This window comes from Oncorhynchus gorbuscha, linkage group LG13, assembly GCF_021184085.1.
Source record: "Oncorhynchus gorbuscha isolate QuinsamMale2020 ecotype Even-year linkage group LG13, OgorEven_v1.0, whole genome shotgun sequence".
Taxonomy (NCBI): Eukaryota; Metazoa; Chordata; class Actinopteri; order Salmoniformes; family Salmonidae; genus Oncorhynchus; species Oncorhynchus gorbuscha.
Genome location: NC_060185.1, coordinates 50,154,932 through 50,182,431, shown reverse-complemented (window position 1 = coordinate 50,182,431; position 27,500 = coordinate 50,154,932). Strand labels below are relative to the sequence as shown.

The 27,500-nt window shown below is 43.7% G+C and overlaps 4 protein-coding genes across 5 annotated transcripts in view; 3 read left to right on the top strand and 1 right to left on the bottom strand.

Moving 5' to 3' along the window:
- Positions 1–4,193, top strand: part of LOC123993096 (inositol-trisphosphate 3-kinase C-like) — an 18,185-nt gene extending 13,992 nt beyond the window's left edge. Inside the window, exons 4-7 of the mRNA XM_046294878.1 lie at positions 376–580; positions 846–947; positions 1,078–1,149; positions 1,782–4,193. Of these exons, the coding sequence (XP_046150834.1) occupies positions 376–580; positions 846–947; positions 1,078–1,149; positions 1,782–1,991 (589 nt within the window). The 3' untranslated portion in view covers positions 1,992–4,193. The remainder of the gene's footprint in view (positions 1–375; positions 581–845; positions 948–1,077; positions 1,150–1,781) is intronic.
- Positions 4,194–4,895: 702 nt separating this feature from the next.
- lg13h19orf54 (linkage group 13 C19orf54 homolog) lies at positions 4,896–8,445 on the bottom strand. Its single transcript, XM_046294879.1, has 7 exons — positions 7,893–8,445; positions 7,494–7,699; positions 6,919–6,987; positions 6,596–6,720; positions 6,360–6,489; positions 5,756–5,826; positions 4,896–5,667 (listed from the first exon to the last, which is right to left on the bottom strand). Exons 1-7 carry the CDS (start codon positions 7,917–7,919, stop codon positions 5,333–5,335), a joined length of 963 nt encoding a protein of 320 aa, XP_046150835.1. The 5' UTR covers positions 7,920–8,445; the 3' UTR covers positions 4,896–5,332.
- Positions 8,446–8,532: 87 nt separating this feature from the next.
- Positions 8,533–11,556, top strand: LOC123993098 (U1 small nuclear ribonucleoprotein A-like). Of its 2 annotated transcripts, XM_046294881.1 has the most exons (7): positions 8,533–8,684; positions 8,826–8,901; positions 9,019–9,191; positions 9,330–9,512; positions 9,710–9,877; positions 10,181–10,269; positions 10,510–11,556. In XM_046294881.1, exons 2-7 carry the CDS (start codon positions 8,829–8,831, stop codon positions 10,667–10,669), a joined length of 846 nt encoding a protein of 281 aa, XP_046150837.1. In that variant the 5' UTR covers positions 8,533–8,684; positions 8,826–8,828; the 3' UTR covers positions 10,670–11,556. The 2 variants fall into 2 exon arrangements, with proteins under 2 accessions (XP_046150837.1, XP_046150836.1); XM_046294880.1 differs by having other exon boundaries at positions 10,181–10,648.
- Positions 11,557–26,317: 14,761 nt separating this feature from the next.
- Positions 26,318–27,500, top strand: part of LOC123993095 (protein jagged-1b-like) — a 40,710-nt gene continuing 39,527 nt past the window's right edge. Inside the window, exon 1 of the mRNA XM_046294877.1 lies at positions 26,318–27,136. Within this exon, the coding sequence (XP_046150833.1) occupies positions 26,987–27,136 (150 nt within the window). The 5' untranslated portion in view covers positions 26,318–26,986. The remainder of the gene's footprint in view (positions 27,137–27,500) is intronic.

The following is a 27,500-nucleotide window of genomic DNA, read 5'->3' as shown; positions in this document are numbered from 1 at the left end:
CTTTGGGACTCCCGATCACGACCAATTGTGATACAGCCCGGGATTGAACACGGGTCTGTAGTGATGCCTCTAGCACTGCGATGATGTGCCTTAGCCCGCTGCGGCACTTGGGAGGCCCCGAGTTAGGTGTTTCCAGTACTGAGCTGGAAAATAATAGGCAGAATCTACCACACACTCAAAACCGATTTAGTGAAGGTCCAGGAGGCAAAAAAGTAGCTGAGCTTTCAGTCAGTCCACCTTCATCAGTTCAAAATGTAATCCTGCACGCCCTAAGGCTCTCCAGGACCAATGGTGTAGAGGAGATCACTATTGTTGGATAACTCCGCTGTTAGATAACGAGCTGGCCCACTAACCCTGTCTTCCCTGTCCTATCAGGACTTACCTGGAGGAGGAGCTACTGAAGGCCAGGGAGCATCCGCGGCTCCGCAGGGACATGTATGAGAAGATGATGGCCGTGGACCCCGGGGCCCCTACTGATCAGGAGAGAGCCCAACAAGGCATCCTGAAGCCCAGATACATGCAGTGGAGAGAAACCCTCAGCTCCACTGCCACTCTGGGCTTCCGCATCGAGGGCATCAAGGTCAGGGAGCACACTGGGTTCAACTGGGGGTCAGAATGAGGGGGTTGGAAAAAAAAGTAGTTTTAAGAAGAAAAAATTTGTTTTTCAAATGTATGTGCACAGTAACTTGTTCCAGGTCACAATAATGAGACAAGGAAATTGGTATGATGGATCCGCACTCAAAAAGATGTCACATAAACCTTACTTCATATTTTATTTAAAACGTTTATTTTCACTGCATCAATAACGTGACTAAATACTGTTGTTTGTCATTTGTGCTGTGCAGAGAGCAGACGGGACGTGTAACACCAACTTTAAGATGACCAAACACAGAGAGCAGGTCATGCAGGCCCTGGGAGACTTTGTGGATGGGAACATTCAGATCCTGGTACGTGTTTCTAGAGGGACATTTAGTCGGGCGGCACATAAGGGAACTTGAGTTCTAGGGGAGCTACTCAGCCCCTTCAGATTGACTGTCTGTTTGACTGTTTGTCTCCCCTTTCTCCTCTCTCTGGTAGAACCTCTACCTGCAACGTCTGAAAGAGCTGCGATCCGTGCTGGAGAAATCCCAGTTCTTCAGAACACATGAGGTAACACACACACAAACGCCATTGTACTCTGCTTTACTTACAGGCAATAAATGAAGGCAATATTTACAGTAACGTTTGATATGATTACTTTCCCTCAACAAACCTCTTTGCTGGGTTATGATTCAATGTAATTGATATGAACATGATCCAAATTCCTTATTAAAGCTGCAATATGCAACTTTTTGGGCTACCTGACCAAATTCACATAGAAATGTGAGTTAAAGATCTGTCATCCTCATTGAAAGCAAGTCTAAGAAGCAGAAGATCTGTTCTATGTGCCCTAATCATTTTTACAGGTTTTATTTATTTAACCTTTAACTAGGCACCTCAGTTAAGAACAAATTCTTATTTACAATGACGGCCTAGCACGGCCAAACCCTAAACTTCTTTTACTTTCAGTTTTGTACACCAGCTTCAAACAGCTTTAAATACAGTATTTTTGGTTATGGAAAATATATTTCAAAGTGGTTTAGATGGTACAATGATTCTGTACACTATACATGCTTGTTTTGTCACAATCTGAAATTAGGCGAACCATTAGAATTTTAGCAACCAGGAAATGGTGGAGCGATTTCTGCATAGTGCATCTTTAAAACACTCACACTGAACTCAACTGTCCTGTTTTCTCCCAGGTGGTGGGCAGCTCCCTGCTGTTTGTGCATGATGCGTCGGGGCAGGCCTGTGTGTGGATGATAGACTTTGGCAAGACGGTGCCCCTGCCTGCCCTCCTCACCCTGGACCACCGGACCCCCTGGATGGAGGGCAACCACGAGGATGGCTACCTGTGGGGTCTGGACAATCTCATAGACATTCTCAGTACCATGCTCCCCCCCAGCCCTTGAGAGAGGGAGAGGGCCGTGTGAGAGAGAACAAAGGGTTGGCCTGGAAGAGGGAGAAAAAGAGGATGGAGAGAACACTCTCATCTTTGTCAGAGCAGAGGATGTAGTTGGGGACGAACAGATGGAATTGGTCATTACGCAAACTAGATGAAGGGAAAGGACGATGACCGCGAAAGAGAGCGAGGGAGCACACGGAGCATGGTGGACAGAGTGAGGAAACATGTCCACACAACCAGTGGTGTGTCATCCCTCATCAACATCTCTCGTTATAAGAGCTATGACGTCAACTATCACTGACACACACACACACACACTACCTTCATATTATCACAAGTATGATGATAATGTACTGGACTTTTCCAATGGGATATATCCTCCTCAAGTGACCTTAGAGGAGCAATGTTTTATTTTCACTATGGACCACTTTATGCTTTTAAAACTATTTTATATATATGTCAACACTAGAAACACTGGAAAAACATGTATATTTTTTCAACTTTATCCGGTGCTCAGCCTTTTAATGTAAATACAGTTGTATTTCATTTGTTTGCCTAAACAAATAGCCTCTTTACTCTGTACTTTTTTTCCTGTGCCTAGATAGTTTTTTTGTTGTTTTTTTGAATCATTCCAAAGTTTGCTGGAGAGTCAACCCAAAGTATGAACTGATGTCTGTAACATATATTTTTTTCTATGGTGAAAACTGGAGGCTGTTGTTGATTAGTCTGACCCGCGTGGTGTCTGATTGGCGGAGTTGACCCAGCAGATAAACTAACAAGTGATTCCCAACCAGGGGTACTAGGACCCCTGGGTGTACTTGGTCTATCCACAGGGAAGAGAAGACTCAGGAGACCATAGGACTACTGGTAAAATGCACACGAGGGGGTACTTCAGGGGTACTCTGGGCAGAGCAACGTTCAGTTGGTGGTACGGTAACCTGAAAAAGGTTGGGAACCACTGAACTAACAGATGGGATAAATGTTTTTCTTCTTTAATTTCCCTCCTAGTGGGCACATGCCTTGGTGGTCACGATAACTAGACTGTATTGCACAAATGGGTCCCTCACAAAAGCCATTGAACAAAACTAGTCCTGCCTGTGTGTCCCTGAATATGGATTCACTCTGGTGTCCCAGGTTCTTTATAAGCAAACCATTTTCTGGTGAGTTGACTCATCTGAATTATTGTGATCATTATTCCTTTAGTTCAATGATACTTACTTTTTCTGAGATGGGTAACGATTGGCCTGACAACTGAGATTACTAGTTGAACAAGTCACCTGAAACTGGAATGAATGAGCTACTGATTCTTATGACACGTTCATCCACACGTCAGACTTTAATGTGAATCTGATTGAATATAGAATCATTGCTATCAAAGACGACATTGTGGTGACTATTTTTTTTTCTTCTAATTGAAGGCGGGTTCTGCATCTGCCCTTGTTTTGGTACACTTTTTTCTTTCGAGATAATGTTGGTTTAACACAGCCATTCCTCTGTAAGTTTAGATATAAATATGCAACCACAAACTCACACATAATGACAGTTGTCAGTTTTTTTTTTTTTTAATGCGTTTCTGCCGGTGACTGTATTTGACACCTTTTTCTGAACGGTGTCAGGTCTCGTCTCTGGATTTGTAGATCTGCCAGGCAACATTCCCATCCGAGTCTCACTCCATATTCTTCAACAGTGTCTGACAACACAGTTTGTGTCTTTGTGGCGTGAGCAGATTTCTCTAGCGAGGAAATAGAGGGGTGCTGTGTGTGACCGATTATGTGACTGTCAGCATTGACATCGCGGAACTGGAATCCTGTTTCTACTGTTGACATCTCTCAAATATTCCACACCATAAAAAGCACACATTCTGGAAGTATATATATATATATTCTGGAACAATGTATTGTTTACAAAGTATGTCTTTACGTACCATGTATCCTCTTCTTGATCTTAACCTGACTGTTACCAGCTTTCGGACTGCTTGGGTTGTTGTGTGTGGCTGAGAGCTGGACTGTGTATTAAGGGTAGGCCTAAGATGTATATTTGATACTTTTGGTTAAGCCCTTCCGCTGTGCTGTACTTCAGGAGACCGTGCATTACAAGATGCTGGGGCACAACAAATATGAATGTTAAGAGGATTGAGATGGGTCCTTGCTCTCTTTGTCTAGAATACCATTGATTGCAATAAACTGGAACTAAGCTCAAGTCTTTCTAATCTGAAACCCCTCGTCTCCACATTACTCAACACCAAACTTATCGGAAGTATGAATCGTATTTGGTGGAAAGGGTTTTTACATTCCCCTATGCATCTATTTGGATAGTGAAGCAAATGTATTTAAGAAAAATACATTTGAGATGCTGTTTCATGTTGGGCGATAGTACAGAATATCGGCTTTATTTGATGGTATTTCCATACATATGTTTTACCATTTGGAAATGGAAGCACTAAGTATCTAGTCCCTCCCATTTCAAGAAGTAATAAGTATTTGGAGAAATTCACTCCGTGTAATCGAGTAGGCAAAACAACCCAAAACAAACGGTTTCCGAGTGTGTAGACTCTTTAATACACTAAGTGACTTTGTCCAAATACTTAAGACTTCTTAACATATGGGGGGGGTTGGATACAAAGCGCTTTCATTTCTAAAAAGTAAAATAGATATGTATGAAAACTCTCAAATAAAAGGTGACATTCTGTACTGTCACCTCATGATACATTTGATCTGCAATCCAAAATGGAGTATAATTTAAAAAATGTTAACTTCACTGTCCAAATACATATGGAGGGGACAGTATACGTTATATGATTCCTGTGAGCGTTACATTGTGGAAAAACCATGTCTAACTCTTACGCATCATACCCAGAAACGCTCGTATAGACATGGTCACATTTCAACGATATGAACTACTGCCAACAGTAAATAGTACATAAGTTTATTCTGTGTGCACTTGGGTTTGCTTGATAATCAGTATAAATACAGGCAGGTACGGGGTCCTCATCGTATGCAATATTACAGCCCCCTTCGACCATGTGAAGTGAAGGAAACATTTCAGTAAGGCACAGGATCTGTTCAGGTACTGGAAAACGGGCTCCATAAGAAGAGCCACAGATTTGGCAAAAGTCCACTTTACATTCAAACGTTTCATACTGATAAGTAGTAGACAGATAAGAACTGCCTTATGATCATCCTCCGGTGTCCTATAGAAGAAATTAATGCCAACCTAGGAAAGCATCCTTAGACCCTTTCAACACGTCCTCTACTTCCAGCATTATAGACTGTCATGCTTTCCTGTGTCCGGGCCAATGGGTCTCAATTTGTACCATAGCAGTGCACCAGGAGAGAAGGCCCATGATCACTATGTCTGTCTCCCAGTGTGGACCAACACGACCTGGCCTGCCAGCCCAACTTCCACCCCTCCTTTAGGTACCACATACTGGGTACTGTCCCCAGCCCTCTGGGGATCTATCTCCCTCAGCTGAGCATTGCTTTGGGCCACCTTGTCCAGGCCCCACAGCTGATAGCGCAGGCTCTTGCCCTGCTTGGCCAGGATGTATGCTTCTCTTGCCCCCACAGTGGGACAGGGGCATGGGCATGAGGGGCTGTCCTGGGGCAGGAGTAGCCAGGGCAGGGTGGGGTCCGGTTGGGTGTGCTCTCTGCTCACGCTGTCCTGGTCCAGACCCAACAAGACACCTGGGAGAGATAGAGAGGTTATAGGAAGGGTCAAATGTCAAGACATGGGAATTGCATGTGTGTTGCAGTCAAGGAGCTCCGGTCTAACCTGAGGCCACTGCCCAGTGTGCCCTGTGTCCAGTGCGTTGGCATGGCTCATGGTTGAAATCCTCGTCATATCTGTGTTTATGCAGTCAAAGACCTCAAATACACATACAGTACACATCACTTTACTCATATACTGTATAATAAATATTGCAGATAAGTTAGCTATTAACATGTGTAACGGATGTGAAATGGCTTGCTAGTTAGCAGTGTTCGCGCTAAATAGCGTTTCAATCGGCGACGTCACTTGCTCTGAGACCTTGAAGTAGTAGTTCCCCTTGCTCTGCAAAGGCCGCGGCTTTTGTGGAGCGATGGGTAACGACGCTTCGTGGGTGACTGTTGTTGATGTGTGCAGGGTCCCTGGTTCGCACCCGGGTATGGGCGAGGTATGGGCGAGGGGACGGTCTAAAGTTATACTGTTACACATGGCATTTACTTCAAAATGTCCATTGTAAAGTTGTCAAATACACAATAACAACCTAATAACTGCCGCTGGGTTACCTTAAGAACACCATCTATCAGTACCTAACGACCTCTACCTGAGACAGACTGACTAGAGCAGATGGGTCCTTCCAAACAGCCTGAATGTGAGAGAGCATAAAGGATCCGGGATGAGGACGGGTTGTCCGTCAGCCAGGTGTTTCAGGATGGCTGTAGAGTTGTCTCCACTCATCCCTCCTGACAGGAGCTCAGCCCTGCACCCACACACCTCCTCTGCAAGCATGGCCATGTCACTAGCTGAATCAGACACACACACACACACACATACACATTAGTCTCACTAATAAAGTATAGCTCTGCTGGTGTCGTTGAGAGTATGCAGCGTAGAAGACTAAAGCATTACCGGAGAACATCTCCCCCTGTGCTGTGTAGCCCCTGTCCATCGCTGTCTGTACCACAGCCTCCATGGAAACACTCAGAGGGGGCTGTAGTAGGTGACCAGCCATCCATAGAGCCACCAGACCACATCTACAGGTAAAAACACACACACCTCAGGCAGGGGGATGTACCTTAGGAAGTATAACGTCACCTTTAACGACAAAACGACAAACAAGCGACATCAGCTTCGGGAAGAAAGAGGAATGCACATGTATTAGATCAGTGATTACTTCGACGGAGGACGGCTCCATTTTGAAAAGCCTAAATAAAGCTTTATACGTGACTTACTGTGGGCCGTCTTGGATGAGGGAAGGCACATACTTGTTAAACAGCATCCACTGCAGGTCCTTCCTGAAACTACATCAACCAGTAAACAGTCAGCCACACCACAAAACAGACTTTCCTACCTCCACCTGGTAACAAATGAGTTATTGAATAGTGCATATATCACAGTCGTATGTACAGTAGAATGGTCTTGGTGGGATAGCTCAGAGCATCATCTATCTTCTTGCATTTGTGTTCTATTTGTAGTTGAAACTCCCACAGGGTCACTACAGTGCTGCTTTCATGGACAGAAATGGTTTGAAACTGAATGCCCAGGTGCAGAACACCCCGCAGAACACCCCCACCCCAGTACACTGATTATAAAGGTGGAGAGTGTTACCCAATGTGTGACTGATGACCCCATTCCATAACCTGTAAGCCATATAAAAATAAACTTTCGGTTACGGTTAACAGATACGCTACTACCTGCAGAGTTCTTTCAGTGATTTTCCAACCACCATGTTGGAGATCCTATAAATAGGCTTTAGCTTCTACGCTTGTCTGATAACTTCTGTTTCTCTGTAGGCAGTTCGCCTCACCTGCTCTCCCTCTGACTGAGCAGCAACCGGGCCTCTGCATGATCCCCCTCGACAGGGGTCTTTCCTGCCGCTATGGCCTGGTACAGCTTCTTCTTGCTTGGCCCCGAGGCAGCTGTCGGTGGGGGTGGTCCTGGTGGTGGTGGAGGAGGTGGATGCTCCATTGAAATACCCTCTGTCACTGCTGTGCAATTCTGTGTGATAAGAGACTGAGAGAAGGGAATATATTTAATTATTTTGTTAACCTTTATTTAACTACATGACCGGAAGCTATTGACATGACACATATGACCCACTGATGGAATCAAGTTGCATTAATGATTTAGTGATACATAATAAAACATTTAAATACACATTATGGTGTGTAGACCTATGAATTGATCTCCGTATTGCTTAACTTACTGCCAGAGCTTCTCCATCTGATGCCATGTCGAGCTAGATATGTTACACCATGACATATGTTGCGAAATATGTTTCTGAAATACGTTCATATGACATGCAGTTTGATTAACACTCTATTGCATGGCTGGTTTAGTTGTAACGAGACGACTTCAAGCGCAGACCTGGGAGCTATTTTGAAGTTTTTACACGTTAGGACTAGCAGGTAGCTAGCTTGCAGAATAAAGCCATATTTGGTAACAAACTCGGCGATCATTTAAAGTGGCAGCTGCGGCTACAATGTGGCATTTGCTACAGCAATGTTACAGAACAGAAGACCTACTTTGCTAGCTATCTATCAATAACAAAATAATTGAAAAGCAGTTCATCTTTTGAACCAAATAATAGCTGTTTGAAACATATTGATGGGCTCTCAAACTCAATAGATTGCGCGATGATAATATCATAAGGGTATGTTGAAGCCTATTTCTTTAGAGCCGTAAAAGCCAATCCATTTGATCATCTGCGCAGCATCTTGCTCAGGCTGACTCTCGTGAATGAGCGGCAATGTTAAAAAGGACGGGTGCGTCAAATGTAGCACTGCATATCCAATGATGTTAAGAGGGTGGCTAAAACAATCCAATGAAAAGCTGTTCTGGACAGGATCCGGAAATTACACCAGCCAATTAAAAATAGTTGGCGTTGTTAGCTCTCAAGGGTGTCTGTTACGTTAGCTAGCAAGCTCCAGCACAAAAAAACCGTGTAGTTCGTTTCATTCATCTCTTTCGAGGCCATTGTGCATCCCAGTACTGAAAGGTAAATACAACTTCTTAATGGTTATGTTTTTGTCTATTTAACATATTTTATCATTTGCAAGTTAGCTACCAACTTTTTATTCATCTAGCTACTTACAGACGAGGCAATAGGGCGCTGACACTCACCTCTTTTATTTCACAGAAGATGGCTGCTCCGGATATGCGCCTCAACCACACCATATACATCAACAACCTGAACGAGAAGATTAAAAAAGATGGTTAGAGCTTAAAGCTGGCAACACCCTTCAATTTTTATCCCGTGTTTGTGTTTACTCATCAACCATGCCAATGGCTCCTTGCCTAAACATGTCTTGTTTGTACCATTTGTCTCCCAGAACTGAAGAAGTCGTTGTACGCAATCTTCTCTCAGTTTGGTCAAATCCTGGACATTTTGGTTGCCCGCTCCCTGAAGATGAGGGGTCAGGCTTTTGTCATCTTCAAGGAGGTCAACAGCGCCTCCAATGCCCTGCGTTCCATGCAGGGGTTCCCATTCTATGACAAACCTATGGTGAGCTACTGCCAATTAACACCTTGGTACACATCAGCTAGCTTTTGCCTGACACGTGTTTTGCTAGATAATGATGATTCTCTAATATGCATTCCTGTAAATAGTCCTGTCGTTAACTGTACCTCTTCCTCATGGCAGCGTATTGGGTACGCCAAGGGGGACTCTGACATCATCGCTAAAATGAAGGGCACCTATGTGGAGCGTGACCGTAAGAAGGAGAAGAGGGCCAAGGTCAAGGGCCCAGAGGCTGCAGGGGCCAAAAAGGGTGTGCCAGGGACCCCTGTAGTACCCATGGGCCCTGGAGTTCCAACACCCATGCCTGTAAGTGTTGTACTGAGATTCTGAAGAGACACAACCACATTTGTATCCACAATGCCACTGTTAGTCATTGTGCTTAACATGTTTCCTTTTAAGACAAGTCTATCTAAAATGGCGGATTGTGTGTTATTCTACGTGTATCGCTAAATGATAATGCAGCTGATTTGTTTTTTTCATTGAACATTCTTGGTCTTCTGAAGGGAATGCCACCCATGAGTGGAGCTCCTCGTATGATGCCAATGCCAGGGCAGCCCCCCTACATGCCCCCGCCAGGCATGATGCCACCTCCAGGGATGGGCCCTGGGGGGATGCTCCCTGGTGCCATGCCTCCAGGTGGGATGATGCCCGGGCAAATGCCCCACGCCCAGGTATGGATCACGTGTTTGTTTATATCTTGTGATATTTTTTTGTTTGTTGCACCTTTATTTAACTAGGCAAGTAAGTTAAGAACAAATTGTTATTTACAATGATGGCCAGCCGAACCCTAACCCAGGCGACGCTGAGCCAATAACTACGCAGCAGGTCTGTTAGGTGGAACATTGTAATTTTGAGTTTGCTTGTCAATCGTCTGACTGTATAATCTTGCTCTGTAACTTAAAATATATATATATATATATAGATAGATATAGATATATATAGATATAGATAAATGTGATCTTCCTTACCTCCAGGTTGCAGAAAACCCTCCCAACCACATCCTTTTCCTCACCAACCTCCCAGAGGAGACCAACGAGCTCATGCTGTCTATGCTCTTCAACCAGTTAGTACCTCTTCATTTTATTCACCCCTTCTCCTATACTCCTTGGTGCAGTGTGAAAAATGTCATGTTTATTCCTCCATGTTCTGTAGTATTGGAACATATCTGTTCAGTTTCCAATATAGTGTTTATGTTAACTAGTGTTTGTATGGTGAGATTGAACATCTTGACAAGTATAGACCCTTGATGTCTTGAACAAGTCTGCGCCGACGCTCTGTCCCGATGACTGTTTTCCCACTTTAGGTTCCCTGGGTTCAAAGAGGTGCGTCTGGTGCCTGGTCGCCACGACATTGCCTTTGTGGAGTTTGATAATGACGTGCAGGCTGGAGCGGCCAGGGAGGCACTGCAGGGCTTCAAGATCACCCAGACCAACGCCATGAAGATCTCATTCGCCAAGAAATAACACACCAGAGAGCTCTTGAGTGGTTCACACACACACACACACACACACACACACACACACACACACACACACACACACACACACACACACACACACACACACACACACACACACACACACACACACACACACACACACACACACACACACACACACACACACAGACAGAGATCCTTCTTCCCCATTAAACTAAACCAGCATAGAGCCGACTACTAACCTGTCCTTCGCTAAGAAATCACAGTGCGATACAAGTCCCCACCCCCCAAGCTCTCCACCCAGGCTCCCTCACACATTTGTTGCTGCTCCTTGCTCTGCTTACAGATTATGACATAAGAATTGTTTCAGCCTCCACCAGAAGGTAAGGAGTGGTGATTGGACGATCCCCTTCATCACCGACGCCTATAGGAGAGCAAGTCTTTTTACCCTCTTAGTTTTGAAGTTCAGCATGGACATATTTTTTCTTGTAATTGTCTTGTTACTGCCCTTCCTGTGCTCCCGTACTAATTTAGAATAACTGGAGATGACTTTCTTTGTATCTGATGGTAGGTTGCCAGCGGTTTTAGAGGAGACGACATAAGGGCAGGATTGTGATGATTGGAATGCTGACGCCAGGCTCAAAAACAATGAAGTGTCAGGACTATGTTGGTTTAGTGATTTGGTGCCGACATAGAGGATAGTTAGCTGACATTTGCATAGCCAGGTTAAGACTCGTTTTCAAGTATGTCAGTTTCTGCACCCATTCCTTGAGGACAAAATCTGGTGTTTTGTATGTAAGTATATTTTTTTATTTTTTGTTAAAAAGCATTGCACCCAGGGTCTGTTTCATCCAGACATTGTACCTGGAGCTTTTATGTTTGATTAAAATGTGTGCTTTTTATAATGACTAATGCTGTGTGTACGTTTCTGCTTTTCTGTCCGGGGAGACACCCGGGGACTATATAGACGGGCTGGTTGTTTAGCAACAAAACCGACACGTGCGTGACTCTGGGGCAAAACAGGCTAGGTTGGCTTAGATTTCTGACGGCAATCTGTATTTTGTCTCAATGTTTATTGGAAACATAAATACATTTGCACAATGAGCACTTGTCTCAAATAAATTGTTAGTTGTGGGTTACCTAGCAACTCTTTCCCATATTAGCATTGACATGAAATCAGTCTCGACACCTCCAAACAAGCTCAAACCAGCAGTCTGATTCCCCACATTACAGCGTCTCATTGTTGCAAGCTGAACGTTCAAATTCAGAACGAAGCATGTCTTTCGGCCCCATCGAGTGCATTGTTTTGTAGTGGCAGCCAACCCGTCTACTGATTTCACTTCTAGAGCACAATTTAATATTACATGGAGAAGTGGGACCTGGGCCCCTATCCACAACTTTTAGATCATGATGTCTATGATATGGACAGATCCTATATCAGCACTATTCCTCTGATATGCTTTGTGGATACAACACCTGATCCTAGTTCAGCACTCCTATTCGGAGACGTTTGTTACATATGGCCCCAGATATGGGTTTTTGCACATCTAGTATCTCTAGACCAGATATATCATTATGTCTATAGGGATGGGCTCCAGAGTGGCGCAGGGGGTCGACGGCACTGCATCTCAGTGCTAGAGGAGTCACTACAGACCCTGGTTCAATTCCAGGCTGTATCACAACCGGGCGTGATTGGAAGTCCCATATGGTGGCGCACAATTGGCCCAGTGTTGTTAGTTTGGCCGGTGTAGGCCGTCATTGTAAATAAGAATTTGTTCTTAGCTGACTTGCCTAGTTAATATGTTCTATCAAACAGCCTACTGTAACTTCATGTACGTCTTATACTGAGTCAGTGTTTCCGTATCAAAACCACAGCGATGGTTTTGATTAACACCCCGATGAAGGCAGTGTTTTCCATGGCGTGTCAGGAGTCTAGTGTCCAACCACATTGAATGATAGAGGACTCTAGTGCCCAAAAGCCAGTTTCAGCAAGTGCCATTGAGGACTTTCACCATTTTGAAGTAGTCAATTGGGTGGGACTTCCTATGGGTTAAGGAAGGATCACATGATTCCATCCAGGTCATCAGGAGGGATCAGCCCATAGAGAATGATCAAGGCCTCTTATGGCCAAAAGGCTTTATTTACGTGGGCAGCGCCATTGAGAGCTTCCACCATTTTTTTATGTAGTCAACTGGATGAGACTTCGAACTTCATTGTCTGATCCCTCCTGGTGACATGTCCAACTGGGTCATCAGGAAGGATCAGTCAATCGTGAAGACAATGGACTACTTCAAAATGGAGATGGCCTCAATGGCACTGCCCATGCTGTCACAGACACCATACTGGCACAGATGTAATGAGGCCTTTTTCCATCTCTATGGATCAGCAAATGAATTATACTCATGAGCAAATGTTCCATAACTGCAGGTGGCATTAAATCGCCAGCCTTGGCTTTACACCTGTTCAAACACACACTCCAGGTGGCAGTGTTCACCCTTTCAGTTTGTTTACCATCTCATTCAAGTAGAAGAAAATTGACTACGTCAAAATGGCAGTGGTGGAAAAAGTACCCAATTTTCATACTTGAGTAAAAGTAAGATACCTTAGAAGAAAATTACTTAAGTAAAAGTCACAGTAAAATACTACTTGAGTAAAAGTCAAAGTATTTGGTTTTAAATGTACTTAAGTATCAAAAGTAAAAGCATAAATAATTTCACATTCCTTATATTAAGCAAACCAGACGACAATGTTCTTGTTTTTTATTTTTTTTAATTTACGGATCGCCAGGGGCACAGTTCAACACTCAGACATCATTTACAAACGAAGTGAGTCTGTCAGATCAGAGGCAGTAGGGATTACCAGGGGATGTTCTCTTGATAAGTGCACTAGTTAGACAATTTTCCTGTCCTGCTGAGCATTCAAAATGTAACGAGTACTTTTGGGTGTCAGGGAAAATGTAAGGAGTAAAAAGTACATTATTCTCTTTAGGAATGAAGTGGAGTAAAAGTAGTCAAATATGAATAGTAAAGTACAGACACCCCCAAAAAACGACTTAAGTAGTAATTTAAAGTATTTTTAATGAAGTACTTTACACCACTGCAAAATGGAGATGTCCATGTTCTTACAGACACTACAATGTTGCATCTATGTGTCTAACTAACTCATGCAGTGAGAAATATGATGCTTTTCCCAGCATGTTGCAGTAAGGGGACTGGTGGGACTGTTAGTCTAAACTTTGATCTGGCCTCTTGTCTGCACTTGTGATAGAACTTGAGTTTGTGCCCTCCACTTAATAATTCTACAATCAAGTAAAACATTTGAGTGATAATGTTTCCATTTGATTATTATAACCTATAAAGTAATGAGATTTCTTTCTTTCTGGAGCATTGTGTCATAATCAAATGGCTCTGTGCTACCACGTAAATCATCATTACGGACTCACTTCCTGCCCTGTCTGGCCTCAAGCCACTGTAGTTTCATCTCATTTCTACCATGAATCAGACAACAATGTCTGGATGGCCCATTTCATCAATGCTATTTTCCTTTGTGCTCAATTCGTTTAAAGAAGTTTTGGTCAGCCTTGAAACAATAAGTCAGCACAATCTACTTTTTCAAATTGCACTGTCTTTAAGTGCCTTCGCCATTAAGCCTTTCTTCTTTTTTACTTACAGAGTCAGATGAACTCGGTGACAGTGGCGATCTGTCCTTCAGGGCAGGGCAACACCTGTTTTGAGCCCCACACTTTTAGGTGAAAAATCCATTTCAAATATATATATATTTTGGCAAACTCCAAGCGGGCTGTCATGTGCCTTTTTACTGAGGAGTGTCTTCCGTCTGGCCACTCTACCATAAAGGCCTCATTGGTGGAGTGCTGCAGAGATGGTTGTCCTTCTGGAAGGTTCTCCCATCTCTTCTGTGTAGATCCTTTCAAGCTCTGGCAGGTTGGATGGGGATCGTTGCTGCACAGCTATTTTCAGGTCTCTCCTGAGATGTTCGATTGGGTTCAAGTCCGGGTTCTGGCTGGGCCACTCAAGGATATTCCGAGACTTGTCCGGAAGCCATTCCTGCATTCTCTTGGGTGTGTGATTAGGTTTGTTGTCCTGTTGGAAGGTGAACCTTCGCCCCAGTCTGAGGTCCAGAGCGCTTTCATCAAGGATCTCTCAATACTTTGCTCCGTTCATCTTTCCCTCGATCCTCAATAGTCTCCCAGTCCCTGCTGCTGATAAACATCCCCACAGCATGATGCTGCCACCACCATGCTTCACAGTAGGGATGGAGCCAGGTTTCCTCAAGACGTGACACTTGGAGTTCAGGTCAAAGAGTTCAATCTTGGTTACATCAGAACAGAGAATCTTATTTATCATTGTCTGAGAGTCTTTAGGTGCCTTTTGGCAAACTCCAAGTGGGCTGTCATGTAACTTTTACTGAGAAGTGGCTTCCGTCTGGCCACTCTACCATAAAGGCCTGATTGGTGGAGTTCTGCAGAGATGGTTGTCCCACCTCCACAGAGGAACTCTAGAGCTCTGTCAGAGTGACCATCGGGTTCTTGGTCACCTCCCTGACCAAGGACCTTCTCCCGATTGCTCAGTTTGGCCGGGCGGCACCCCATTTTGGTGGTTCCAAACTTTTTCCATTTAAGAATGATGCAGGCCACTGTGTTCTTGGGAACCTGCAATGCTGCAGAAATGCTTTGGTACCCTTCACCAGATCTGTGTCTCAAAACAATCCTGTCTCTGAGCTCTACAGACAATTCCATCAACCTCATGGCTTGGTTTTTTATATAACATGCACTGTCAACTGTTGGACCTTTTATATAGACAGGTGTGTGCCTTCCCAAATCATGTCCAATCAATTGAATTTTACCACAGGTGGACTCCAATCAAGTTGTAGAAACATCTCCAGGATTGTCAACGGAAACAGGATGCACCAGAGCTCAATTTCGAGTCTCATAGCAAAGGGTCTCGCTACTTTTAGAACTACAAATTCTGTAACAGAGTTCATCCATGCAATTTATCGGACAATTTATCAGAGCACAAGTACAAATTCTGCTTGGGAATTATGGGTTATTGTGTGTAGATCAGTGACACAACATTTAAATGTCATATTTTTTTATATTCAGGCTGTAACAACACAGTCAAAGAGTGTGAATACTTTCGAAAGGCACTATATGTCCAAAACACTATACATTTCTGAAATCCTTAGATGTTTCCTAATCATACAAAATTGAATTGCAATTAGGAATATAATAATGGTGGCCAGGTTTATCTAACCTGCTGTCCTAGTCTACCAAATTTGAACTGAAAATATGGTTTTGACGCAATATGCTTTTTACGCAAATGGATGTCATGCCTCGTGTGAAAATCATATGAACATGAGCTTTTTTTGTGTGATTAGGAAACATCTTGAGGATTTCAGAAATGTATCATGTGTTGGGCTTATATCAATCAAATGAATCACATGTATTTATTTATGCTTCATAAATGTATTTATAAAGCACTCCAGCAGCAGATGTCACAAAGTGCTTATACAGAAACCCAGCCTAAAATCCAAACTGCAAGCAATGCAGATGTAGAAGCACGGAGGCTAGGAAAAACTACCTAGAAAGGCCAGAAACATAGGATTCAGAGGTCGAGACAGCAGGTATGGCAGAGAGGGGGCTCAGGTCCTATGGGGCTCAGGTCCTCTGGGAGGGGAGAGAGAGAGATTGGAGAATTAAAGGGAGCATACATAAGATCACACAGGACAGACTGAGATCTATACCAGATAGGACAGACTGACCCTAGCCACCGGCACATATACTATTGTAGCATAGATACTGGAGACAGACTGGGGGGTGGTCGGGGGACACTGTGGCCCCGTCTGACAATACCCCTAGACAGGGCCAAACGGGCAGGATATATTGAACTGGCATCTCTGTTTTGTCCGAGTTTAAAAGTAAAACATTTGTCGCCATCCACTTCCTTATGTCTCAAACACAGGCTTCCAGGGTAGGTGATTTTGGGATTTCACCATGTTTCATCGACATGTACAGCTGTGTCGTCTGCATCGCAGTGAAAGTTGACATAGAATATATAGTGAAAACTATAGTGGTCCTAAAACGGAACCTTGAGGAACATCGAAACAAACCATCCACAGAGACGAACTGATGTCTTTCGGACAGATGAAATCTAAACCAGGCAAGAACATGTCCGTGTAGACCAATTAGGGTTTTCAATCTCTCCAAAAGAATGTGTAGATCGATGGTGTCAAAAGCGGCACTAAGGTCTAGGAGCATGAGGACAGATGCTTGGTCCGACTCCAGAAGAAGGTAATTTACCACCTTCACAAGTGCTGTCTCAGTACTATGATGTGGTCTCAAACCAGACTGGAGCGTTTCATTTTTCAGGAAGGCTTAATTACTGCCACTTTTAGTGAGTTTGGTACACATAGGATAGGAAGCCATTTATTATGTTCAACATAAGAGGGCTGAGCACAGGAAGCAGCTCTTTCAGTAGTTTAGTTGGAATGGGGTCCAGTAGGCAGCTGGGAGGTTTAGAGGCCATGACTATTTTCGTGAACATGTTGAGAGATAGAGGATATAAAAACTTGAGTGTCTCCATTGATCCTAGGTCCTGGCAGTTCACTGCAGACTCAGGACAACTCAGTTCTGGAGAAATATGCATATTCAAAGAGTATGTCATTTGCTTTCTAATGATCATGATCTATTCATCGAAGAAATTCATGAATTCATCACTGCTGAAGTGAAGGCCATCCTCACTTGGGGAATGCTACTTTTTCGTTAGCTTTGCGACAGTATCAAAAATATGTTGGATTGTTTTTATTCTCAATCAGGTTGGAAAAGTAGTCTGATTGAGCAGCAGTGAGGGTTCTTCGATATTGCACAGTACGGCCTTTCCAAGCTAGTCGGAAGACTTCCAGTTTGTTGGAGCGCCATTTCAGTTCCAATTTTCTGAAAGCTTGCTTCAGGGCTCATGTATTTTCTATATACCCGCGAGTTTGTTTCGTGTGAACAAATGGTTTTTGTTTTTTGAGGTGCGACTGCATCTAGGGTATTACGCAAGGTTAAGTTTAGATCCTCGGTTTGGTGGTTAACTGATTTTTGTACTCCAATGTCCTTGGGTAGGTGGAAGGAGTCTGGAAAGGCATCTAACAATCTTTGAGTTGTCTGATAATTTATAGAGCAGCTTTTGATAATCCTTTTTTGGGGTCCTGAGCAGATTATTTTTTACAATTTCAAACATAATAAAATGATGGTCTGATAGACCAGGATTATGAGGAAAAACATTTAGATCCACAATTTTTATTCCACGGAACAAAACTAGATCTATGTTGGATAGATGTCAAAAGAGGTTACAGAAGACCGAAATGCAAAAATTGCCCCACTTATTCCCAAATCACACTATAGTGTGGCCATCTTTGAATGCATCAGCAGTCTTTTTTCTATCTCTTTAGGGACTATTGTGTCCAAAGACCACATTTGGAGTGAATCTGACTTTCAGTCAATGAGACGATGATTCATTATGATTATTTTAAGCATTAGCGTTACAAAATCAAACAGTGGATTGTTAATAGTTTCCTTCGGTTCCATTCTTTTTGGCCAAGTTACTCGTGGTGTTACGTTCGTTGTAAGGAGGAGACCAAGGCGCAGCGTGATGTGCGTACATTCTTCTGTAATAAAGAATGAAACACTGAACAAAATAACAAAACATGACGCTAATATGGATAGTGCAAACAGGCAACTAAACATAGAATAAGAACCTACAAATAACCAAGGGAAATGGCTATCTAAATATGGTCCCCAATCAGAGACAACGATAAACAGCTGCCTCTGATTGGGAACCATAATCAGGCTACCATAGACATACCTAGACCTACTAAACCCCTAGACTTGCAAAAACCCTAGACAATACGAAACAAGCATACCCACCCTCGTCACACCCTGACCTAACCAAAAGAATAAAGAAAACAGAGATAACTAAGGTCAGGGCGTGACACATGGCCTCTAGTTTCTTCGTGACAAAGGTTACCAAGCAATGCTTTGGTTTTGCTGTGCACCCCTAATTAAACATAGGAGAGAAGGAAAGGGTGTCATTTCATAGCACTCGGAGCTAGCCAGACAAGGGCTTTTAGGAGTCTTTTTAGCACTCTGGTGGTCACTGGCTTTTTACTGGTGTCCTACTGTCACTAAATAATTTGTGTTCTTTCCAGGACGTCATTGCTCCCACAAAACTATAAATGTTCCACTGTTCTCTGTCTGTACAAAAGTGTTCAAAAGGGTGTAGTTCATGAAGTGTCTTAACTGCTTGTGGTTGAATTTGAGGTCATTCCAAGACAACATGGACCATACTATTTTGCCTGTGCTTATGACACATTTATGTTTATGAAACATACCAGTTACCTAAGTTAGTTTATTCATGAGTTAGAATTGGCGGACCCCATGATTTCCCCCATGGCTTTGTAACATCTGCTTCCAACTCACACTCTCAAACACGAAGATCCCCTGAACACAGCTCACTCTCTAAGATCCCAATCACCTGAATTCTGATCACCTGTTCACACACCCGTATGTCATTATCACACACTCTTTAGTTCAGTTCTTTGCACCCCATCACTGTGAGGTATTGTTTGTTTGGTGATGCACTTCTATTCTGAGCGCTGGGCTTCCCGTAATTGAATCCTCCAGTGGATGATTGTTTTTGACCGCCTCACTAACGACGCCTTTTGCCTATTCCCCTGCCTGTACTTTAGCCTATCATCAACCTATTGCCTGATCTCCCGGACGACGTTACTAGCCTTTTCCCTGCCTGTACTGTTGCCTTTTTTGACCCCCTGTGTATGACCTTCTGCCTGCCCCTGGACACAGCTACCTGCCTCCTCCTGTGGTCCTTTACAAATAAACACCTGCTGCGCCGTGCGCTTCAAGCCAGGTCTCTGTCTCCCATCGTGTTCACTACAGGCTTAGTGAGAACAGGCTCTTAGAATATTGGAGAGTAGTTGCTTGTCAAGAAGGAGCACCTTCCCCTCTCTAACTGGGTTTAAGAAGGGAGAGGCCTGTACCATCAACTATATCCAGTGCAAACAATGTTGTTGACTTCTACTGTTCCCTGAATCATTCTCTTTAGGTCAGATCTACAGTGTACACAAAATGCTTATTCTTCTGCAGTTTTCCCAAGCCTTTCCACACTCCCTTATTTTGCCTTGAGAAAGCGCTGACCTTCGCTGCTGGGGCACTGTGTGTGTGTGTGTGTGTGTGTGTGTGTGTGTGTGTGTGTGTGTGTGTGTGTGTGTGTGTGTGTGTGTGTGTGTGTGTGTGTGTGTGTGTGTGTGTGTGTGTGTGTGTGTGTGTGTGTGTGTGTGTGTGTCTGTGTGTGTGTTTGTCAGTGTCCCATGCTCTTGGCGACATGCCTAATGACTCACCATTCACTACACTGGGACCTTTCAGCCGGGGGAACTGAGGCAACTTATCCGCCATCTGCGTGGGACAATTCCAAGCACGTCTACGTATATATTGATTAGAACATCAATAGCATTCCAAAGACAATAACAGTTTAAGCTAAGCCTGAATTAAGTACTTCACCTTTTTTATTTTTAAGGGGAGTTTACTGTAGGCTACTCCTGTCCTGTTTGAAGGGTCTTTCACACGAAGCCCACTGTGTAGGGGGCTTGCTGCGTCATTGGGGAGCACTGGTTGGCCATCACTCACTATCCGGAGTAGATCTGTAGCTTTCTTCAAAGCACTCTGGCCGTTCTCATGCTTTGACACTCAACAGTAAACTGGCTACTGTGATTGTGTACATTTGTTATTGCTTTGAAGTAAAGTAGCCTATGGGGTTATTGAATGGTTATACTCGGCGTATTATACGGATAGCCTAGATCCTGTTGAAAACAGCCTCCAATGATGCATGGACCCTATATATACACACATCCTTCATTTGTGCCCATGAAATGTCCTAAAACGTCACCAGTTAGAACTACTGGATAGTTCCCTTGATGATATTTCATTACTTATGTGTCACCATCAGATGGCGCCAACCACCCAAACACTAATGTCTGGTATTCAAAGCAATTATCGACCAAGTCGCTCTGTACATTGAGCTGCCGTTGTAGATGACAACAACAGGCCCTTCACTCGTCACCAGGTGCCAATACAATGTAGAATCGATCTGCAGATTGCTTCATTCTGGAGGGAGGGAGGAGGATTGAAATTCAGCACGTCTCGAGGTCACTGGTGCTCTATGCTAATAAGCACTGCACGCTTCACGAGCCCTCTGTTCCGTCCACGGGTCACGTTGCAGTGCGGGGCAACGGAGACACTAGGACTACTGGTTGCCAGGAGCGTCAATGTCAGCAACAAGTCCATCCCTGCTCTCACAGAAGGGAAAGAGAGGGGGAGGACCGGGATCACCGAAATTGGCTCATTATATTTCAGACATGAAGCGGACATATTGTCCTGTAGTGTTGGTTCCAACGGACGCGCGGACAGGAACTAGTTGGACAGCGGAAAATGTTTAGTGAATCCAGTGGCAAAATGCCTGAAAGACACAACCTACACCTCTCTTTCATCGTATGCTTCTCATCCACTTATATAAAATGTATTCAAGGTCAAGATGGCGCCATACAATGGTATCTTTATGCAAATACAGGAAACCAGATGCTTTGGGTAGTTGACCTTACACCCCTTTTCTTTTTACCATGATGTCAAACACAAATATAACAACTTCAATTGGCTACAATTGTAATAGCCTACAAGTTTTTTTTTTTTTTACTTGGTCATGAGTGAATTCATGCAGTATATTATTTGTTTTCTAAAAATGTTCAACAAAACGTGACAATTGTGGAACTTTGTAAAAAAATAATAATAATTAAACGAGTAACGTTCACTTCACCTATTATTTTAGTTATAACACAGAAGTGTATTTCAAGAGACAATAGTCCCCAAGTCTATTCATAGTTCTGATTGATGACATATTTGTCCCTAAAAGCAACGTCCACCAGGTGTGGGACACAATGCTGTGATTAAACAGCAAGCCAGCATTTGGGCACTATTGCGCTGGGGAGGGTTCTCTTGCAAGAAGGGAGTATGGAAGACATGGCTGGAGCACATGGCATGAACAGGTTGTAAACTTTATCAGGAATATTTTGCTAAATATTGCACCTGTATTTGTCATTTGGTGTGAAGCTTTTAGAACGTATATATAAAAACAATCCTATTTTTTTCTGGACAATTGAAGTATAAAAAGTAATGAAAACAATGTTATGGTGAAATCATATGGATGACTGTACTGCTAACAATAAGACACAAAATGGAGCCTACAGCCTGAGATTTCCAACAGTGACATCTTTTTTTTCTCCCCTTGGTGTGAAATTAAGATGGTGTCACACCAGAGGAAATAGCTGTGACTCCATGGGACGTAACCCATTAATAAACTCATTTAATTCATTTTTTGGGGACTTATTGTTAATCAAATAACACTTATTTACATTAGACCTATTTGTATCCTGTTGCAATTCGATCATTTTAAATGGTTCTGAGTGCAATATTTATGTATTCATTCTCCCACGCCTGGTTTCTCACTCTTGGCAGGTGAACATTGCTCCAGGTGAAAATTGCTCCAGGTGAACATTGCTCCAGGTGATCATTGCTCCAGGTGAACATTGCTCCAGGTGAACATTGCTCCAGGTAAACATTGCTCCAGGTGAACATTGCTCCAGGTAAACATTGCTCCAGGTGAACATTGCTCCAGGTGAACATTGCTCCAGGTGAACATTGCTCCAGGTGAACATTGCTCTGGATCGATCTAGTTATTTTGCCTGGTTCCTGTGATGGTGCAGGCAGATATTGGGTGCTGGCTGTGGTAGTTGGCTCTGCTGTGAGGTATACTCCAAAACCCCTTCAATAGAACACCTCTCAAGCTGATTCAGCTGTGGGTAGATTGGGGCCTCCCACTCAGGGCCCACAAGTGAGCTTGGGTCTTGGTGCTGGTGCTGCCTCAGCACTGCTATGCATATGGGTGTAACTCTCGCTTTTTGGCACCGGCTTATCATTCGAATGTGTGCCCATTTGAGGCAGTTTCTGTGCCTATCATGGTGACCCTGGATAAAGGGGAATCAGGGTTGGATTTCAGTGCAGGAGCCTGAGAAATGTCTACAGCATCCAAGGGAGGCAGCAGGCACACACATTCTCCACTCCTGATTCAGGGAGGTGGTGAGGGAAAATAACAATACAGGACTCTTTGGTGGCCCTGTAACTGTAATCGAGTAGACTACACTTCAAATCCTTTAATGAGGATCCACTAGTGGTTAGAGCATTGGGCCAGTAACCGAAAGGTTGCTGGATCGAATCCCCGAGCTGACATGGTACACATCGGTCGTTCTGCCCCTGAGCAAGGCAGTTCACCGACATCTACGCCGAAGACGTGGATGTCGGTTAAGGCAGCCCCCCCCTGCACCTCTCTAATTCAGAGGGGTTGGGTTCAATGCAGAAGACACATTTCAGTTGAAGGCGTTCAGTTGTACAACTGACTAGGTATCCCCCTTTCCTATTATGGATGTTTAGAATGGATCTTTTGAAGCATTTGTAGTGTTCAAAAACGTATGAAAGTGTCATTAATTATGTACAATTTGACTGCCTGCTGTGTATTGTCCATCGGTGTGACATAATGTCCTATGGGGTGAAGCCAATAGCCCAAATGAAATGGGAAGAAATGGTTGTCTTGGACAAAATGTAAAAATAATTGTTTCACTTGAGCCAGATAACATTACAATAATACACAAGTAAGATAATTGCTTTTTTAAATCAAGGTTTAGTGAAATTACTGTGAATCCTTACTAAAATGAGAGACACTTGGTTATCATACGAGAACATTGTATTTTTTGTATTATTTTTGTAATAATACTTTTCTTGTCTATTTGGAAATCATTAAAACTTTTACATTGAGATTAATTGTGAAGTCACACCGGAGGACAAATTCAAGGCAGTAATGCATGCAATGCTTCATTAAATTGGATATAAGCTCAATACTTGTTCAGTTATAGTTTATTGTAACTAGGCTATAGGTTTTAGAGGAAATCATTTTTTAAAACGTTTGTTATGGCTATATGGCAACTACCCCTTTATTAGTTGGCGGTATAATGAAGTGGTGGAATGTGTGTAGTTTTCCAGGCATGTATAATTGTAAACATGCAGAAGCAGTCACGCACACAGACACTAGACGGTCAAAACTGGGAGAAATGGTGTACTGTCCTTGCGTGTACACGCATAATCAAAGCCTTTAAAACGGGCCAATCATCAACCGCTGTCTGGCTTTGTAAGAATAGCACAGCATGAACGCCAAAATACTTTGCTCAGCCACCGGTATGTCCACTCTCAATGGCAAGGGGTCCCTTCGAACTCAAACTCGATCTAACAGACAAACTTTAGGATCTTTTTTTTCTCGGCTTTGTTTTGCAGACAGGCCTCATTCTCCACTACCATAATACGTGGTCCCCTAATTGCGCGGAGGTAGTCCCATAGAACTCTTTCAATTCGCCGACCAGTTACTGACAGTGCAGGCTGTGACTGACAGCCTACTTAATTGGCACAGCAGCGCTTTGATCTATACCGGATTAACCGAGGCCGGAAACTAGGGTAAAGCACATTCAGTGGCGATTTTAGAATGTAATTCTTGGCGGGGCAAACTGAACAACAACAAAAATGTATGCATGCCAGCAAATCCACTACACAACACAACATTGAACAATACATTGATTGCACTATAACGGTGCCCGCAAATTGTCTACATAAAGCTGTCCCAACAGCAGAGGTTTCGTTTCAGCACCATGGCATGAATCCTTACCACCGCTACACCTGGCTATCAGCGGAGCCTTGTCTGTCAGCGAAACAGTTCATTCAGCCTCATCCATTGCCTTGTAAAAAAAAAAGACATGGCTGACTTGCATAAACAAATGTGGTTTCAACTGACAATTGAGATGTACAAACTATGGCATAAGGGAACAATGAGAGGATAAGAAGCAATCCGTAATTTAGATTCAGACTTTAATGAGCTAGCTAAAATGGGTGTAGTCGATATAACTATTTGTTCAGCGCTTTTGAAATGTACAGCAACATAATTCAGAACATGAGCCATTCTTACAATGTTCTCCTTGTACACCAAGTCAGAAGCATAGGATAAAGTTATGAGGGGAAAAGGGACCAAATTGGGTGAGGCACATGGGCTACTAACAGCTTAATACACCACATACACTTAGTATTATATTTTTAGCTACAGTATACATATCTTCCTGGCATATTATATAATTTATGCAGCAGCATAAAATACATTGTTGCACTCACCTTGTGCTATGTTCACTTGAACAGGAAGGTGGAGTGGCGGTCCTTCTTGTGGACAAATTTTGTCATCAATCTTTGTCATCAAAGTCTGTGATTATCTGGATTTATGGTGCTTTCAAGACAACTGGGAACTCAGAAAAAAACAAGTTTGAATCATGACGTCAGTGATCTTCAGGTCAGAGCTCCAGAAAGAGGTCAGAGTTCCCGACTTGGAATTCCAAGTTGAATGAACGTTCAAAACGTATTTCCCAGTCGGAGCTCGTTTTTTCCCCGAGTTCCCATTTGTCTTGAACTCATTAAAGTCTGAGATTTCCCAGTTCTGTGTTTCCAGTTGCTTTGAAAGTGGCAGAAGTCATGCTGGATTGACAGCATGGACAATTTATTCCATCTTTTCTGGCCATGTTGTTGCATATGAATGTTATCCTTTTCAGCTTGGAAAAGAGACCCTTAAACCCAGACTTGGACAGCACACCCTCTCCAACAAATAGCAGGCCAGTGATTGCTTTGCAATGCTTTTAGTTAGCCAGTGATTCCTTCCAAACCACTCATTGTTGAATTTGAGAGTACCAACTTGTTGTGTAATGTATATGTCCAATGGCCGATGAGCACTGAAATGTTTGATCTAGAATGTATCTTCATATGAAAAGGATTTGCCAGTAGATAGTTGACTTGATTCATAATGATGACTGCTAGCTAAGATTTTGAAAGTATGATGTTGACATGATCAGTCCAAACTAAACTACAGTAGATATAACGTGATTTGACGTCATTTTATCTGTGGCCAATGACCTTGAGCCTTCTTGGATGGGCACTTCTTATGTAAATCTGTGGCAGCACCTAAGGGGCTTGAACTTTCTAGCTCTCCCCGTAGATGTTGCGGTGACGTGGTGTCCCAATGAGTACCAGAACACTGAGCCAATTACGGGGCGACTAGAGAACATCACCAACCCCTACGCTCTTTATTTTCCGCTGGCTACCCCACTACCACATAATGCGGCTGAAACACCTGCATTTTGGTGCTGCCTTATTCAAGAAAGCAAAAAAGAGACCATGTTTGAATGCAGCTTTTTTAACTCAATGCTATTTTGTTTTAACATTGTTTGCAAACCGATATGTGACATGTATTAAGGCCAAAATAACATTGCAAAACAAGTTTTTATTTTGTCTTTGCTCTGAATGACGGGTCGCCACTGGACACGTTATTCGACTACGTAGTCCAGTTGAATTACAGACCGCGTGCACATATAAAACGAGAAGACGGATATCCTCTGCCTGAGGGGACACACCCCTCGCGCACATTAACACACTTTCTCTCATGTTTAACCCCCCCCCCCCCCCCACACACACACACACACACACAGCCTCTCGTCACTGGCTGGCATCCCTTTTCGCTGAGTTCTTTCCCACCGCGGATACGCACGGTTACTTGATCGGGACCTGGGTGATTCGGATCGGTTAATTCTGAGCGAAAGTGACCACACGGGTTGGAAAGTCTACGGATAGAGTGAGGGACGAAGCATGCAGTGGATAAACAAGAGAGCGTAGAGTCTTGACTTGTAGGGAGGGAGATTATACTTCATGTGGCTATCAATGTGAGTCCTTTGCGCAAAGAAGGAAAGGGTGTATGCGTATGTGTTTAGTTTGAAGGGCGAGTGCGTTGCGCAGAGGGAGAGTGTAATTGGGAAGAGAGCTCAAGTCAGGGAGCCAGCAGGTCTGACATTCAACGCCTTTAACGGCAGGTGGAGGGAAGATCGACCTGGTGGAGTGAGAGTGTTTTTTCTTCTTCTGTGGAAAGACCCACTCTGGATACCGCACCAAGAGAGGGAGAAGCCGGGGAGAGTGGTCGAGGAGGGGCGGGCAGGCAGGAGGAACTCCCCAAGGGGAACAACACAAGAAAGGCAACAATGCCAAATACGACGCGATGAACTGACGCTCAAAGAGAGTTGAGAAAGGGATATTATAGAGTAGAGGGGACACCGCATTGTTTTACGTCCTCGATCCTTTGACGTTGAGATGGAGAGAGAACGAGCGCACGGACGAAAGCCGGTTGATTGCTGCAGGGGAGGCGCGAGGATCAGCACCAGGACAGAGATGAGGAAAGAACGGGGCCGGGGACAGCAGTGGACCGTGATTTTTATCGTCGCCCTTTCTCTGCAACCGCAGGTAAGCCGTACCGATCAAGCGCTATTTTCGGCCGTTGCTAACCCTGCCTTGACTTTTTACTGTCGGTGTTTTCTTCCCACAGAGATAATAATAGTGTCCACATTCTACTTCCCTGTTTCTCTGGTCAATATGTCTCCCCTTGCTCCAAATGGCGCTGTGCCCAACTGTTTCTGTGCGTCTTAATAGTCGCGTGTCATCCACTTGTTGCTCCATGGGCGTGTCCTTTCATCTGTAGGCTACAGGAGCAAACCTTCACGTCTTTACCAAAGCATGGTCTTTGGTTACACCAATTTTTTTGTTATTGGGATTCTAAGCCTATTACAAGGGGCTAGACGACCCATCCGCGAAGTGAATTGTTTGAACC